The sequence below is a fragment of the Notolabrus celidotus genome, chromosome 22, assembly GCF_009762535.1.
Source record: "Notolabrus celidotus isolate fNotCel1 chromosome 22, fNotCel1.pri, whole genome shotgun sequence".
NCBI lineage: Eukaryota > Metazoa > Chordata > Actinopteri > Labriformes > Labridae > Notolabrus > Notolabrus celidotus.
Window position 1 is genome coordinate 3,402,362 of NC_048293.1, and position 14,218 is coordinate 3,416,579.

The window sequence follows — 14,218 nt, forward strand, 5'->3', positions numbered from 1 at the left end:
GATTGGCGTATTTATTTTAATACTTTATGTAAAAAGTGACTTAACATCCATTAGAATTTATAAAAAACAAACTAACAAAACTTTTTTAAATTAATTATTCGCATTGTAAAAGTTGAGAAATCTCACAGGGCCAAGAAAAACACAGAAATGAAATATCGCAATGATTAGTGTTACCATGTCACCAGTAATAAAGTACTCTTTAACCAATTTATGCTTAATAGAATAGATATGTAAAATATACAATAAAATCCCAGGATTTTAATTTAACTTGACCCAGCAAAGCTGTACATTTCATTGATAATTCATATAAAGTCAAATAAAGAGTATGAACATAGGGATGGCTTAAATATAAAAAACAAGACAATAAAGATCAAACAGAGCTGTGCAGTTTATAACCATTACAAAACTTTACTGCAGAATAAAAATGAATGCAGTTCAGTGTAAGAACAATCATGTGTCCATGAGTTTATGTATCGGACTCAAAGGCACCATTAGTCTGGCCGGTCGGTCTCTGTGGGAGAGGTCTCTTAGTTATCCTGCCTCTCTTCTGGGTGCTGCTCAATTCAGAAGCATACACGTCTGATAATACTGCTTTAATTGATGGTCCCGGGACTCCTGGCTTTTTCACCTTCTTTTTCCTTCTAGCTCTGCGATAGCACCAAAGTCAAGAAAAAGTATATATTAATGTTAACCATGATGTGCAATATCATGATAGAGTTGCATTTTGGCAAGAAAAGAACATGTTTTGAGCTTCATGCAGAAACCGCAACCATGTGAAGGTAGCGTGAGCCACTTACCTGGCATCAGTCAGCTCGGGCTCCGTGTCAGAAAGAGTCGGCTCAGAAAGAAACCTAAGTTCACCAGAAGAACTAATTGCAGCAGATACCTTTAAATAGCAAGGAAGAAGAAAAGAAGAAAGAAGGAATGAAGGAGAAGATATTGCACCACAGAAACACCGATAGATTGTTTTTAACCCTCTATTGGATTCGATATAAAAGTGTTCCACCTTCATAAAATGTCTCACTCACTCACAACAGGAGGATTAGCGGCTCATTATTTGTCATACTTCAAACTATATCGAGGTTCAGTTTTATTTTTCCAAAGCTGTTTGAAATGGGCTCTGAGCGTAAAGTACATGCTTTACAGTATGGCCCCTTTTAATGTCATGAGAATTCTTTAGCAGGAGAAACTCACTGTAGCTCAGGCAGTCATATGGAGGCACATGACATGCAAATCCTAAAAGTATTTGCAGATTTTGGGTAAAAGTATCAGGATTTAAAAAATGCTCTGTAAGGCTGTACTTAGACACAGTAGTGCTTATACTTAATGCTAACTCAGCATGCCAGTTACAACACACAGATGTTAAGTGGGGGAAATGTTGAGCATGTTTACACACTTAGTTTAACATATTGGCATGCTGGAATTTGTCAATTAATAAAGAAATATTATTATTATGAAGCATCGTACTGGGGGAATGGACTTTTGGATGCCAGTATAAAATGAAGGTCCTCCTAGGGTAATCTGTAGGTCTGTAAATGGCCATCAGTCTAATAGTAACATGATTTTAACCTTCTAAAGCCACGTTTTCAGGCCTGCAGAGGGTGCATAAGTCAAGACAGATGGAGGTAAAGAATCCCTATTAATAGATCATAGCGAAGGAAGAAGTGCAAGAATTGGATACACCATCACACCCACACCCTGTTTCACCTCTTCGCCCATATTCATCACTCCTGTACCGCCTCCTTACCCTGGTTGGTGTTGACCTCTCAACAGTCTCCTCACACAGGGCTGGTGGTGCCTCTGCAGACTGCGTCCCCTCTTCATTGAAGTCTCCTACGATATAAAACTCAGAGTCAGACACTTGGCACATTTGGATGTTTTGTGCACAGCATCCATCAGTTGCTAATCCCAAACTTTCCAGCCTGCGACCCCCAAAGTGATTTAATGGGGCTCTATTTAGCTGGTCTGCAGAAAATGACCCTACCTTTATGAGCATGTGTCTGTGTTTCCTGTGCCTTTATGAATGAACCTGCTGCTACTGATGCTTTTGATAATGTACTGTTCACTAACTCTAAACTTAGGAGTCATCTGGAAACAAGGAAAGGCAGAAAACTCATTACATTTTCTATTTTCATGGTTTTATTTCAAGTTTAGCTTCTATTTTTGTCCATATGTTTTACTAGAACGGGTCAAATGTACTGATTTAAGATAACATGTTTTAAAAAAACATTCGGGAAGACATCTCAAGACCCCCGACTTGTGTCTCGCGACCCCCCAGGGGGTCCCGACCCACACTTTTGGAACCCCTGCTTTAGATGATACTAAATATTAGAGCAGGTGTGGTTCTGTCATATACACCGGGATGCAAACCAAGTGTGTAACATAACTATGGCTGTGCTGACATAACAATAGACTGTTATTTCTTACTTGATCATACATGTTGGTGCACAAACACAACTAGTTCTGTAACCTGACTCGCTCTGGACTGAACATGTTCCTGCTTTTGCTACTTTGTTTATATTTACATGTTACAGCAAACCAACTTTGTTTCAAGTAGTCAAATAAGAATGTGCTGACAGTTGCACTGGCATGTGACTCTGCTCTTGATTGATCAAAGTCTTCTGTAATGTAAACTGTTTTCAGAACACCTGAGGTGGACTGAAGTGATACACACAGTTAAGTCCCACTTTTGTGTACTCTTAAAGAAAGCCTCTCGTCCGATCAGATTGTGTCCCTAATGGAACTTACTGTTATATAAACAAATCTATACAATACACTCACTCTGGTCTGCTACATAAGAAGCAAGAAAATATCCCTGCTGGCCGTTGACCAGACGTCCAAACCACCAGTTGTCATTGTCTTTGTAGAGCACTTGGATGACATCACCGCGGCGGATGGTCAGTTCATCCGAGCGATTAGCTCTGTAGTCGTAAAGTGCGACGACCTAGAAAAGTCACACAAAGGTGTAGGAGGGATTACACATGAGAGTAGAAGGTTTCATGTGACTGAGCTCACAGCTACAGTGGATACTTACTATTTGTTGAACAGGAGCAGAATCTGTCTCTGCATTCACGCCTGAAGGGAAGAGGTCAGGAAGGGGCTGAGGAGGAAAAACATCATTTGTTTCACTTTTACAATCAGTGCAGTGTCTGGTTAAGATTCAATTGACACAGTATTTAAAAAAACACAACATAAGATAGTCAATGAGTATGGATCTGTTAACAGACGTACCTGCAGCCTGAAAGATCCTTTTAGACGCTGACCGACCGGACTGAACCCTCCTGAAACAACAAGAAGGAGAGATCAAAAAAGAGAAAGAACAAGTATTATATCCTGCATCCTGGACTGCAACACAATGCTCCCCATGCTGTACCTTGCAAAGCTATAATCTTCCACAGAAGCTATATCAAAAGCAGCAGTGAAACTATTCATGGTTTAAGGCACAGAAGTGTGTTATCAACAGAATGAACCACTCACGGTTTTGGGTGCTCAGAGCTGCCTGAGGAATCAGCTGCTCAGCTAGAGAACCCGACAGCTGCAGCTTGGAGTGCGGTGACAAGAAAGACGGAGGTGGTAATGAAGCATTGAATCCCGTCTGCAAAGAAATGTAGCTTTAATTTCACACTTTTTCACTTCAAATGACCTTAAATTGATTTCTCTCTTTTTAATGAATACCCGCTCAGGCTTCCCAATGTAATTTTCCTGGTCAGTGGTTAATTGCAATTTTCTGTTGGCATTAAATATGATGCATTATGGCAGCCGGTTGGATAATGTGGGTAAAAAGGGCCTAAGAGAAACGGGCTCTGATTCTCATGCACCTTACAATAATCACAACTTGTGTTCATGGTGTTTTAGTCGTCTGTACTGACATGAGGGACAGGACTGGACAGGTTAGTTACCAGGTATGAGCTTCATAAACTGGGAGTACATAAAGGTGTGTTTAAGGATTAATGATTAAGAACTTACTGTGCCAGAATCTGAAGTCAAGCTCCTCCTTGTGTGTGAAAGCCCCATTCTGCCTACACAACCAAACACAAAAGGGACATTATTTATCATGAAAATGAAGAAATTACTCAAATAAAATCTGAAACACAAACAGTACCTTGATCATAACTGTACCCAGGAGTTGAAGACTGTGGATTTGGTTCCTGATGTAGAGTGAGAGAGTTAGTTTTGGTGAACATCGTCTGTATTTTTATATGCATTATTGTTAGTGTAATAAAGAATGTTGTTTACAAGAACTGAGTTCAGTGTCTCCTTGATGCATTGCATTTTTAATGCAAGTCTTGCTGCATGTGCAAACTGATCCATGGCTGAAGAAGCAGACGTATCCTGTAGCCCCAGCGTATCAGGTGTGTTTCTCATGGTTCTGATGTCAGCTGAAGCTGATCTGCTCATGGCTTTTATATTGTGCACCTCCAACTGTGAAACTGTGTGAAAAAGCATGATATGATTAATGCTTATTTTCTATTTTAATGAGTTTTACATCTACTGAGTTATACAGCTCAGAAAACTTAAAAGTGATGGCAGTAATAAGAGATTAGGAGGCTGTATTTGTTTCCTCTAACCTTTGCGATCATACAGGTACACGAGGACAGGCTGGCTCCGACCAAAGGCACAGAAAGCAACCATGTTTTCATGCGGGTGGAAGGACACGTCGTGTAGAGCAGTGGGGTAACAAAGCTCAGAGTAGACTGCCACTTGGTCACCTGAGAAGACAAACAAACAGCTGGAGTCACCCTGCAGAACACTTTGTACACAATTAAGAACTGTATTGTTTCTGTATCACAGACAAAGCATCATTCTCACCTGTGTCTGTATTCCAGACGTACGCCATCCCATCCTCACTGCCGGAGAAGATGAAGTTCCCACATGGTGTGAACGTGCTGTAGATCCTCTCTCTGTAGTTTGTGGCTCCGATGTACTTCTTTACAGCAAGACTGAAAGAAAGAACAGTTGTTAGTCTAAATGTAACAACTTGCAGTATAACAAGATGTGCATTCCCCTGACATGATCAAATTCAAAAATGTTTGCCTTCACTTTATCCTTTCCTATGAGCTCTACAATGCTCCAGTTATCATCAGAATCAATAAAATCATAACAAAAGTCCTACGTTTAATGTTGAATTAAATCAAGCTCTGTATGTAGAATGTCTGTGTTTTACTAATTCAATCAGTCAAAGTCTAAAATGGTGCTGAAAACCTTCCTGAGATACACCTCAGATATAAAAATGTGATAGCTGCTCTGCACAGCCAACTTAGTAAAAAGCTGTTTATGTCTTTGTAGTACTGGTTTTATACAGATGTCATAATGCATCATATTCTGCCCCATCATAACAATTAACTGAGACTTTTTTGAGCACGCTCAAAATAGAAAATCAGAATACGGGTCACTGTTTCCTCTAATAACATGCTTTTGTCGAATCTCATTTACATTCTCAGGTCCATTATCCTGAGGACGCTGTCTTTGGCATGGATGAGCAGGCACCGCCCATTGGGATGGAGCTGCAGCATGTTGACAGGGATACCCTTGAGGTCACTCTCATCAATTTTCTGCAAAGAGATAACATGCACAATTACAAAAACGTCTCCAGGTTATTTTGAACTTGCACAAGCAGAAGCAGCATTACATTGTGTAACATGTAAACCTCTCAGGAGCATCAGTGCACGTACCCTCTCTATACTCCAGTGGTTACACGGCGGACGCTTGCTGTCATTGACTAAGGTTTTCCACACGATGATCATGCCTGTGTTGTCTGCAGAGAACATTCTGCTTCCTGATTGAAACAGACACAATGAAAAGAACATCAGCTCTAACAGGACACAAGAATAATATACTCTATGTGCATTACAAAAGAAGACAAGGCGCACCCTTCTTCATAAACAGAGGAACACAGTTCACTTTACAGCAGATGGTAAGAGCATAAGAAATGAGTTCTGCCTCTCTCAATAATGTACTGAGTTGGACACGTGCATGCTCACTTTTACACTCAGCTTTACAATAGAAATGCTACAGTGGACTTGCTTTCTGGCTATGAACTGATTATCAGTCTTCTCACGTCCTTTTCTTTGTCGTCATGGTTCGGTCACATATCTTTAAAAGACAGGAATTCCTCTAACCAGATTATAAAATGGTCTAGCCTAGTCTAGTCTGTACGTCAGACATGTACAGTGGATAGCTACTGCAAATTTAAACAATGACTCTCACCCTTTGCACAAAGAGATTCATCAACTAAGAGGTACAAAAACAGCTTTGTTCCTGCTGCCATCACTGAGCTGAACAAGATGTCGTGATATTTGCACATACTCATTTATTAGAATTATTCATTTGGTTTTATAATTGCTTTCATCTTGGTTTTATTCTGTAGGTTTTTATTTATCGAAGCTACTTTTATTCATATATCTCATGCTGTGATATTTTTCTCTCTCTCTTAAACTATAGTTGGTGCAGCCAGAATACTTTTTATCATGTTTCTGTGTTTTGATGGTTTGTCAACTCTGATTGGTTTGTGTGGTTTCATGTAAATGTTGTTCTGTAACTGGATGTCATCATCTTGCTGCAAAACAAATCTACCTATGAGTATAAATAAAGTGACCTAACCTAACCTATCAAATCTTGATGACCACATAGACATTAATAAATAATTACTTAAACAACTACTGTGAGCTTATTGTTTTTCTACAGTTGCTTTGACATTGAAAAGGACCCTAAAAGATATTAAAATAATAATACAAAATAATTTAAAATAAAAATAAATGTATAGGTAAAAGTACAATCATCATAGTGACAACAATAATCAATTATTAATCATGATGACATTGATAGTAAACTAAGAAAAGTAAATATATAAATAAAATTCCAATCCCAAACAATTGATCACAAAAAAAAAACCTACTGTGAGCTAATGTAAGCTTTGTGTGTCAGGCTGGAATTCTCAAAAAGTAGACCTTCATCCAAACTTTACGTCCTTGGATGTTTCTTATGTGTACATGCTGCAAATTCAAACTGTCATCTTAGTCTTACTAAACATACCTTCCTTCATAAACACAAGAACAAACACTTGAACTCATGCTTATCTCAGCTGGCAGTGGGCCTATCACAGCCTGCACTGGGTGAGACGTCCATGCTTTTGGGCCTTTGCCAGTTCATGATAGTGTTTATACATGTGCAACAATGATTACCTTCAGAGTCAAAACAAACTGTGTTGATGAAACTGCTGTGACCCTCAAACTCCTGCAGCAGCTGGCCGTTCACATCATCCACATCCAGCCTCCACACCCGCACCAGGGAGTCGTAGCCCCCAGTCACCACCAGGTTCTGGGCTTTGGGGTGGTACTGAGCACAGTACACGAAGGAGGGATGAGGGAGAACTTTCTGGGCCGTTCCCTGAAGCCTCTCCACGTTCCACTCTCTGACGGAGAAGAAAAAGAGTTTAATAATGCATCTACAAGAAATCCAAAACATGCTGTGTCACTGGCAGGGAGCCTCGCTCTACAAGGAGTGTTTACTCCCCCTGGAGGTGCGACAAAAAACTGCAACTACATCATTTCACTCACCAGCACTTGCTCTTTCATTCACTGCTATTTTTTCGTCTCACAAACAGACACATACCTGACGGTTCCATCAGAGGAGGCAGACAAAAGGCTTCGATCGTCTCTGGACCAGCAGAGATCATAAACTATCTTAAGATGTCCACTGAAGGCTGCTAACACTTTACCAGATGGGATCTCGTATACTGAAACAGAAAAAAGTAGCTTCATTATCTATTACACCAAGTATTTAAACTTTATGTACTTGTTTGAAGAGGTAGACTCCAGACTAGTGACAACTGTGCATAAAGAGCAGGTTAATTAGCCGTAGACTGCTGCTGAGGGGCCAAGAGGCGCATCAGGGGGGGAGCTTTACAGGGCGTTGATTAGGTGTTGCCTACCTACGACAGGGAAAGCGTCTCTGTCAGCACACGCAGCAGCCAGGATCGTCCCAGCATGAGAGAAGAGCACCGTGAAGCAGCCCATCTGGCCACCGCGGAATGACAGCATGGGCTTGTTAGGAATCCGACAGACCTTTAACAGAAAGACTCTTGTGAGGATGGTGCAGTCAACCGTGGGTCACATTTATCTCAAGGCTTTGTTCAAACAATACTAACATGTCACTGTGAGTCATTGTGATTGGTCTGCACCTGATCCTCCAGACAAAATCTGAGTAACTCTGGCAGCTGATTATACACAGGAACAAAACTGTGGACTAAGAACCCTGCGTTTACTAATAGAAATGCAAAGGTCTGGGGGCTGCCTTTGCAGAACCGGGCCTAGCAAATACCACCCTGTTGGTACCCACAGCTGCTACTTCCACCACGCCCTAACGTCATCCACAGTGGCAGACCACAAGCTTTCTAAATTTTGCATATGAATACAGTGTACTACCTATCAAACTACAACATGCTCATGAACACCAACACTCATATACTGTAACTGCATACACACATTCAGAATCAGAACAGAAATGTTATCAATTTGGAGCCAGTAAGTTAATATTTATATTCAGCCTCAGTAAAGATATTTTTCTCACATCTTTAAGTAAATACGCATCATTGACTCTACAGACCTGTCCAGGAAGTCTGCTCCATCTTAAGGCAGGTGGTTTGCTCTCTACAGGCTGAGTAAGGCTTCTCTTAGTGACCTCATTCTGCAGTTCACTGTAGGAGGTGCTACCCCTCTCCTCCTGCAGGGCCATCATGGACCGCATACTGGGGTCCACCTGCAGAACAAAGACCATGTCAGAAACAGCATAGTACTGAACTCACCTGTGGTTTGATTCATCCAGATTCTCATCAGCTACACTATATTAAAGTTTTACTAACATCTAACACATCAGACATCTGCATACCTGTGTAACTAGAGTGGAATCTACTTCACAGCAGCTACAAAGCAGAAACTGACTTACATGCTCGGGAAGTTTGATGCCCTTTATCGTAACATAAAGAGTGGATGCATATTTCTGTCTGGGGTACATCCTCCACCACTCAACCACCTCAATGGTTTTGGGTTGTCTCTTTGCTCGAGGTGGAGGGCAGAAGAGCTGGAGGCGAAGCTTCCTGTCAATATTCAGGACACCATTTGTGCCGACCATCTAAACAATATAAGAAAACAAGTATTAGAGAGAAAATGAAATCAAGCTCACAAAGGAGATCTTCATTCTCTGAATGATCAGGTACCTTGAGGAATGCCCAGGCAATCTTTCTGAATCCTCGCTCGTGTTTGTCGACATCAACGTTGACCCGTGCTTCTTCCATAGTGATAAAGTCTAGGATCTTTAAAAAATAAATTAAATAATGAGTTAATAATTTCATAATAGCTATCAAACTGGCCAAATACAGTATGTCTAAAGCATTGTCTCTTACTTCAAAGAAGAGTATAACTCTGGGGCTCTCATCCTTCTGTTGAACAAAGTATCCAAAGCGTTCGTTGAAGATGATCTGCTCGTGCCATTCAGGGATGATGGATTTGTTCTTCTTGAAGTCAAACGGTTGAGTCATGATGGGGAGGATGTGGTCCACGTTCTCTTGCTCATAAAACGAGGAAACTGGCCGATGGCTATGAAAAAACAACAACAAGACAACAGTTACATTTCAATCAAACAAGTTTAAAACCCTTAAAATCCCCTAGAATAGAATTAGAGTGTTGTATCTGTAGCATGAAGTCGAGTGACCAAGAAACTAAGTCTGAGATTCTCACCAGTCCTCTTTCTTCACATACTGTCCCGTGACCTCATCCACAACATGGATCTTCACCATGGGATGTGAGATCAGTAGGTCTGTTTTGAGGCGATCTGTTCTGTGGATGTACACTCCCAGCACAAGGCTGTCATCAAACGTTGGTTGCTGTGGTACGTCTGCCTCTGTGTCACTCTCTTCTTTGACAACTAAAGAAATGTAAGAACAAACGAGAGATTCATTAACGGAAGAATCAGAGAATCTCTGTAGATGATTCATGAACATTAACATCAATTTACCATGTTTTTTCTTCTTCTTCTTCTTCTTTCCTTTGGCCTCTGTTTCATTCTCAACGTCAGCATCTCGGTCAGCATCATCATCTTCATCTTGATCCCTACGGGAACAAGAAGTATAGAATCTTACTTCACTATGCGACTACACTGTAGCACAGTGACTTCAATAAGTCTACATGTAATAGCAGGTATACGCACCCCACTTCTGGCTGTGAGATTACAGATTTCAGCTTTTTCTTCTTCTTCTTTCCAACATCATTATTCAGTGTAACACTTTGGGAGACTGCACTGTCTTCCTCATTCTTGACCCTTGTCTTCTTTAAAGTTCTGTCTTCCTCCTGTGCAATCTGCTGCTGGTATTCATGCAGCAGCTTGTCCTCTGCGTCCTCCACCTGACTCTCTGCTTTGGCCTCTGCAGCTCCTTTGCTCTTCCCCTTCTTACTTTTTCTTCTTGTTTCCTTCTCGACCCCTTCAGCATCCGGCTCCAAGGTGATCTCAGACTTGGAAGCGTCCACGTCCTTCTCAATGAAACTTGTGGCGTCCTCAGAAACAGGGAGGGAGGGGAGCTCCCTCTTACTCTTTCCCTTTGGAGTTTGAGTGTCCTCTTGGTTTCTACTGTTGTTGATATTAACTTTATCTGCTGTTTCTTTCTCTCTTCTCTTATTCTTGGTGTAGCGAGGGCTGCCCTGCTCAGGGTCAAATGTGTTTTGGAGGATAGTCTCATCATCTTCCGTGTCCTTCTCAAGGTTCAGATTCTTTTTCAGATTTTGAAGCTATAAGAAACAGGGAAACAAACAGATAACTTAAAATAGAAATATGCAAAATCCTAATTGAAGTCTGCCATTATGTTGGTGAGCATCACTTCCCATTGTATTATTTAGGCAGGAGATAAGTCTTCACCCAACTATCATACATGGAAAGTTTGATTTCTAAGTTATGATCTCCACCCCCCCTGAAGCTTGGACAGCCCATGTCAGAACACATACCACAACAGTCTCCTGAGTTTCAGCTTTCTTCTTCTTCTTCACCTTTTTCTTGTCTGTTTCAGTGTATTTTTTCAGCACTTCATTGAATTGTTCCCGGGTCTTTGCCCGCTCACCACTCTCAACTATAAAAGAAGCATCACTGTCATTACAGAGCAATGTAGCCAAGAGCTAGCATCCTTGATGTCAGTTAATACCATTCTTTAGAGGCAGTGTGTAATGCTGTGGTGAAGGGTTAATATGCTTATATACAGTATTCCAGCACATTTTAAGGTTATTCAAATGTACGTACACTACCAGTCAAACGTTTGGAAACACCTTCTCATTGCAGGGTTTGTATTTATTTTAATGATTGTAAACACTGTAATTAATACCAAAGACATCAAAACTATGAAAGAACATATATGGAATTACTGACTGAACAAAAAAGTGTTAAACAAAGCAGAATCTGTTTTATATTTTAGATTCTGTAAAGTAGCCCCCTTTTTCCTTCATGACAGCTTTGCACACTCTTGGTATTCTCTCAGTCTGCTTCATGAAGTGGTCTCCTGGAATGGTTTCTAATGAACATGAGCCTTGTCAAGAGTTCATTTGTAGAATGACTTGCCTTCTTCATGTATTTGAGACCATCAGTTGTGTTGTTCAGAGGTAGGGTTAGTACACAATGGATAGCCCTATTTGACTGCTGTTGTAATCCAGATTATGGTAAAACCAGATTATTTCATAGTTTTGATGTCTTCAGTATTAATCTACAATGTTGAAAATAATTACAAGAAATAAAAAACATTGAATGAGAAGGTGTGTCCAAACTTTTGACTGGTAGTGTATATAGAACATACTACGGTGGCCCTGAAGTGCAAATCTCAACGGCAAATCAGAAGACACTACGACATTAACCAAACCGGAAGAAGTAGGTACCCTCGAAAAGCGTGGTGGATGTCAAGAAATGGGTTTTAGCAATTGAGAAATACTGTAACAGCAGCATGTACATTGTCGCTGGCGGCACTCATATCTGGAAAACATGTAAGGGTACCTACTTCTTCCAGTTTGGTTAATGTCGTAGTGTTTTCTGATTTGCCGTTGTGTTTTCTGAATTGCCGTTGCGATTTGCACTTCAGGGCCACCATAACATACTAAATAAATATCATCTGTACTAGAAATTTCAAAATGATGTGTGCAGTATGTTGCATAAACTGAATGATAAGCGAATATGTCAAATAATGTGAGACTGAAAGGATATTCTGCAAATTGTGCTGTGAGACCTATAACTGTAACAGGGAACTTTACACTGTGCTATTCCATTCATCATAGAGATAAAAATAATATATCTTTTAAATGAAGCAGGGACAGCAGGAAACTCACCTGCTTGCATTGTCAGGCTCTGTATTCTCTCTCATGCTGGTTGTAAAACGAGAGTAACCCAGACATGAAGGCTTCCTCTCTGAAAGTAAACAACATGGGTGATGAGTAAGGTCAGACAACAGGATCACACTACGTTTGCATTTTGGTAAATACGCTAGCTATACATTTATGAACATTTCAACAACTTGATTGAAAACACTAGACTACAGGGCATCCTGCTAAAAACAGGCTGCAAATACTTTGGGAACATCAACCTCTGTGAGACCATAGACTGTGTGAGAAGCTAGCAGTGAACCGTTAGGTCACATTAGCTAGCTTAAGTAGCTTGCTAAATGCTAACGTTGGCTAAAAGGCATTGTTGATTTACCACGTTTGATACATTGCCCCTCAGTTTATTTCGCCGATGGTCTGATCCAAACATTAAATAAACTCCACACAAGTTTCATTGAAAGCCTGATGTGGCTCGTGGAGGATACCCGGGTGTTTTTCCTCTGCAGTGATTGCTAGCTGTCCTCCGACTTCAACAACGACGCTGCGACGGTTTCCAAGCCAACAGCAACAGGTGTGGGCGGAGCTTAACCACCATGTTGGTGACGTAAGGACAAAAACATCAAATCAGCCAATGAGATTTGTCACAATAAAATCGTCACTCCATACGTATCTATTTTCCTGTATCCCATGCGTTCCATACTCCATCCAAGACAACCATGGACTGAACAGTTAAAGCTCGTAATAATAAAACATAGTTAACACAGGGACTTGGTGAATCCACTTGAGTACTGTTAGTGCAGTTTTTGAGGTACTCGGTGTCCATTTCCAATTCATGCATTCATTACCAGTAAAATTGCAAGGAATATTGGAGTCATCAGAAAATCAGACAGTTGTTGCCAAGATCCGTCTTAATTTGTATTACACAATGATTTACCCATATATATCTTACTGCAACATTATTGCAAAATATACATGAAATACAAAACTAAAAATTCTACAAACATTACAAAGAAAAACTGTGAATGCTATATAGAAATAAAACACAAAAAACAGAAAAATGCTTCAGACATGAAATACAAAAAACAGAAACATGCTACAAACATGAAATACAACAACTGAATATACTACAAATGTAAGATACAACAACTGAAAATGCTAAATGCACAATGTAGAAAAAATGAAAACTGAAAATGCTACAGACATCAGATAGAAAAACTGAAAATGCTCCAGACATCAGATAGAAAAACTGAAAATGCTACAAACAGAAAATACAGCATCTAGAAATGCCACAAACATAAGGTAGAAAAACTGAAAACTGAAGATGCTACAAACATAAAATAGAAAAAATGGAAATGCTTCAAACATGCAATAAAATAAATCAAAAAATAAAACAGTATGTTTACTAAAATTCATTAATAATCATTACGAATCCTCCCTATCTTTGATCTTCACCTACAAATTCATATTTTTGTCTTTCGATACATTAAAAACTTACTCCCTGGAAGCTTTCAGGATTTCTTTCAGTTTAACTCTCAGATCCATCTTTACCAAACAAGATCTGCAAACAAACTCCATCCAGCTTTCTTTCGGACAACCTTTTTCTCAGTTTTCCAGCAGATCCAGAGGCCCTCACTCTTGCACTTTTGGAGCAGTTTACCTGATCATATAACAAGTGACACACATTTCAAATCATTCAAGAAAAAACGTATTGTGAATATTATTTAATGATTCAATTAATGAATGTCGTCATAGATTAGACATTCTGAGACATTTTTTTTTATATATATATTTAATGATTTTATTCCCGGCAGACGGCTTGCTTTACTGTATCAACCAACTGTTGTTTACCTTACTGTCACGTGACGTCGGTGGGCGTG

The 14,218-nt window shown here is 40.0% G+C and overlaps 1 protein-coding gene across 3 annotated transcripts; it reads right to left on the reverse strand.

Moving 5' to 3' along the window:
* Window positions 1-375: 375 nt before the first annotated feature.
* ahi1 (Abelson helper integration site 1) lies at window positions 376-12,916 on the reverse strand. Of its 3 annotated transcripts, none has more exons than XM_034675540.1 (27): window positions 12,827-12,916; window positions 12,351-12,429; window positions 10,992-11,113; window positions 10,204-10,778; window positions 10,012-10,106; window positions 9,735-9,921; window positions 9,401-9,593; window positions 9,215-9,310; window positions 8,944-9,129; window positions 8,605-8,757; window positions 7,931-8,063; window positions 7,612-7,735; window positions 7,182-7,411; window positions 5,673-5,776; window positions 5,434-5,552; window positions 4,810-4,940; window positions 4,569-4,709; window positions 4,237-4,430; window positions 4,103-4,148; window positions 3,967-4,019; window positions 3,478-3,595; window positions 3,232-3,281; window positions 3,035-3,100; window positions 2,782-2,944; window positions 1,748-1,833; window positions 798-886; window positions 376-647 (listed from the first exon to the last, which is right to left on the reverse strand). In XM_034675540.1, the coding sequence occupies exons 2-27, from the start codon at window positions 12,358-12,360 to the stop codon at window positions 467-469; spliced, it is 3,645 nt and encodes a 1,214-aa protein (XP_034531431.1). In that variant the 5' UTR covers window positions 12,361-12,429; window positions 12,827-12,916; the 3' UTR covers window positions 376-466. The 3 variants fall into 3 exon arrangements, with proteins under 3 accessions (XP_034531431.1, XP_034531430.1, XP_034531432.1); XM_034675539.1 differs by having other exon boundaries at window positions 12,718-12,906; XM_034675541.1 differs by lacking the exon at window positions 798-886 and having other exon boundaries at window positions 536-647; window positions 12,718-12,907.
* Window positions 12,917-14,218: the final 1,302 nt, after the last annotated feature.

Coding starts and splice junctions, on each gene's coding strand:
- ahi1 (XM_034675540.1), bottom strand. Junction 9,311..9,400: donor GAGTTATACTCTTCTTTGAA/GTAAGAGACAAT, acceptor TATTTTTTAAAG/ATCCTAGACTTTATCACTAT. Junction 1,834..2,781: donor TTCTTATGTAGCAGACCAGA/GTGAGTGTATTG, acceptor TTTATATCGTAG/GAGACTTCAATGAAGAGGGG.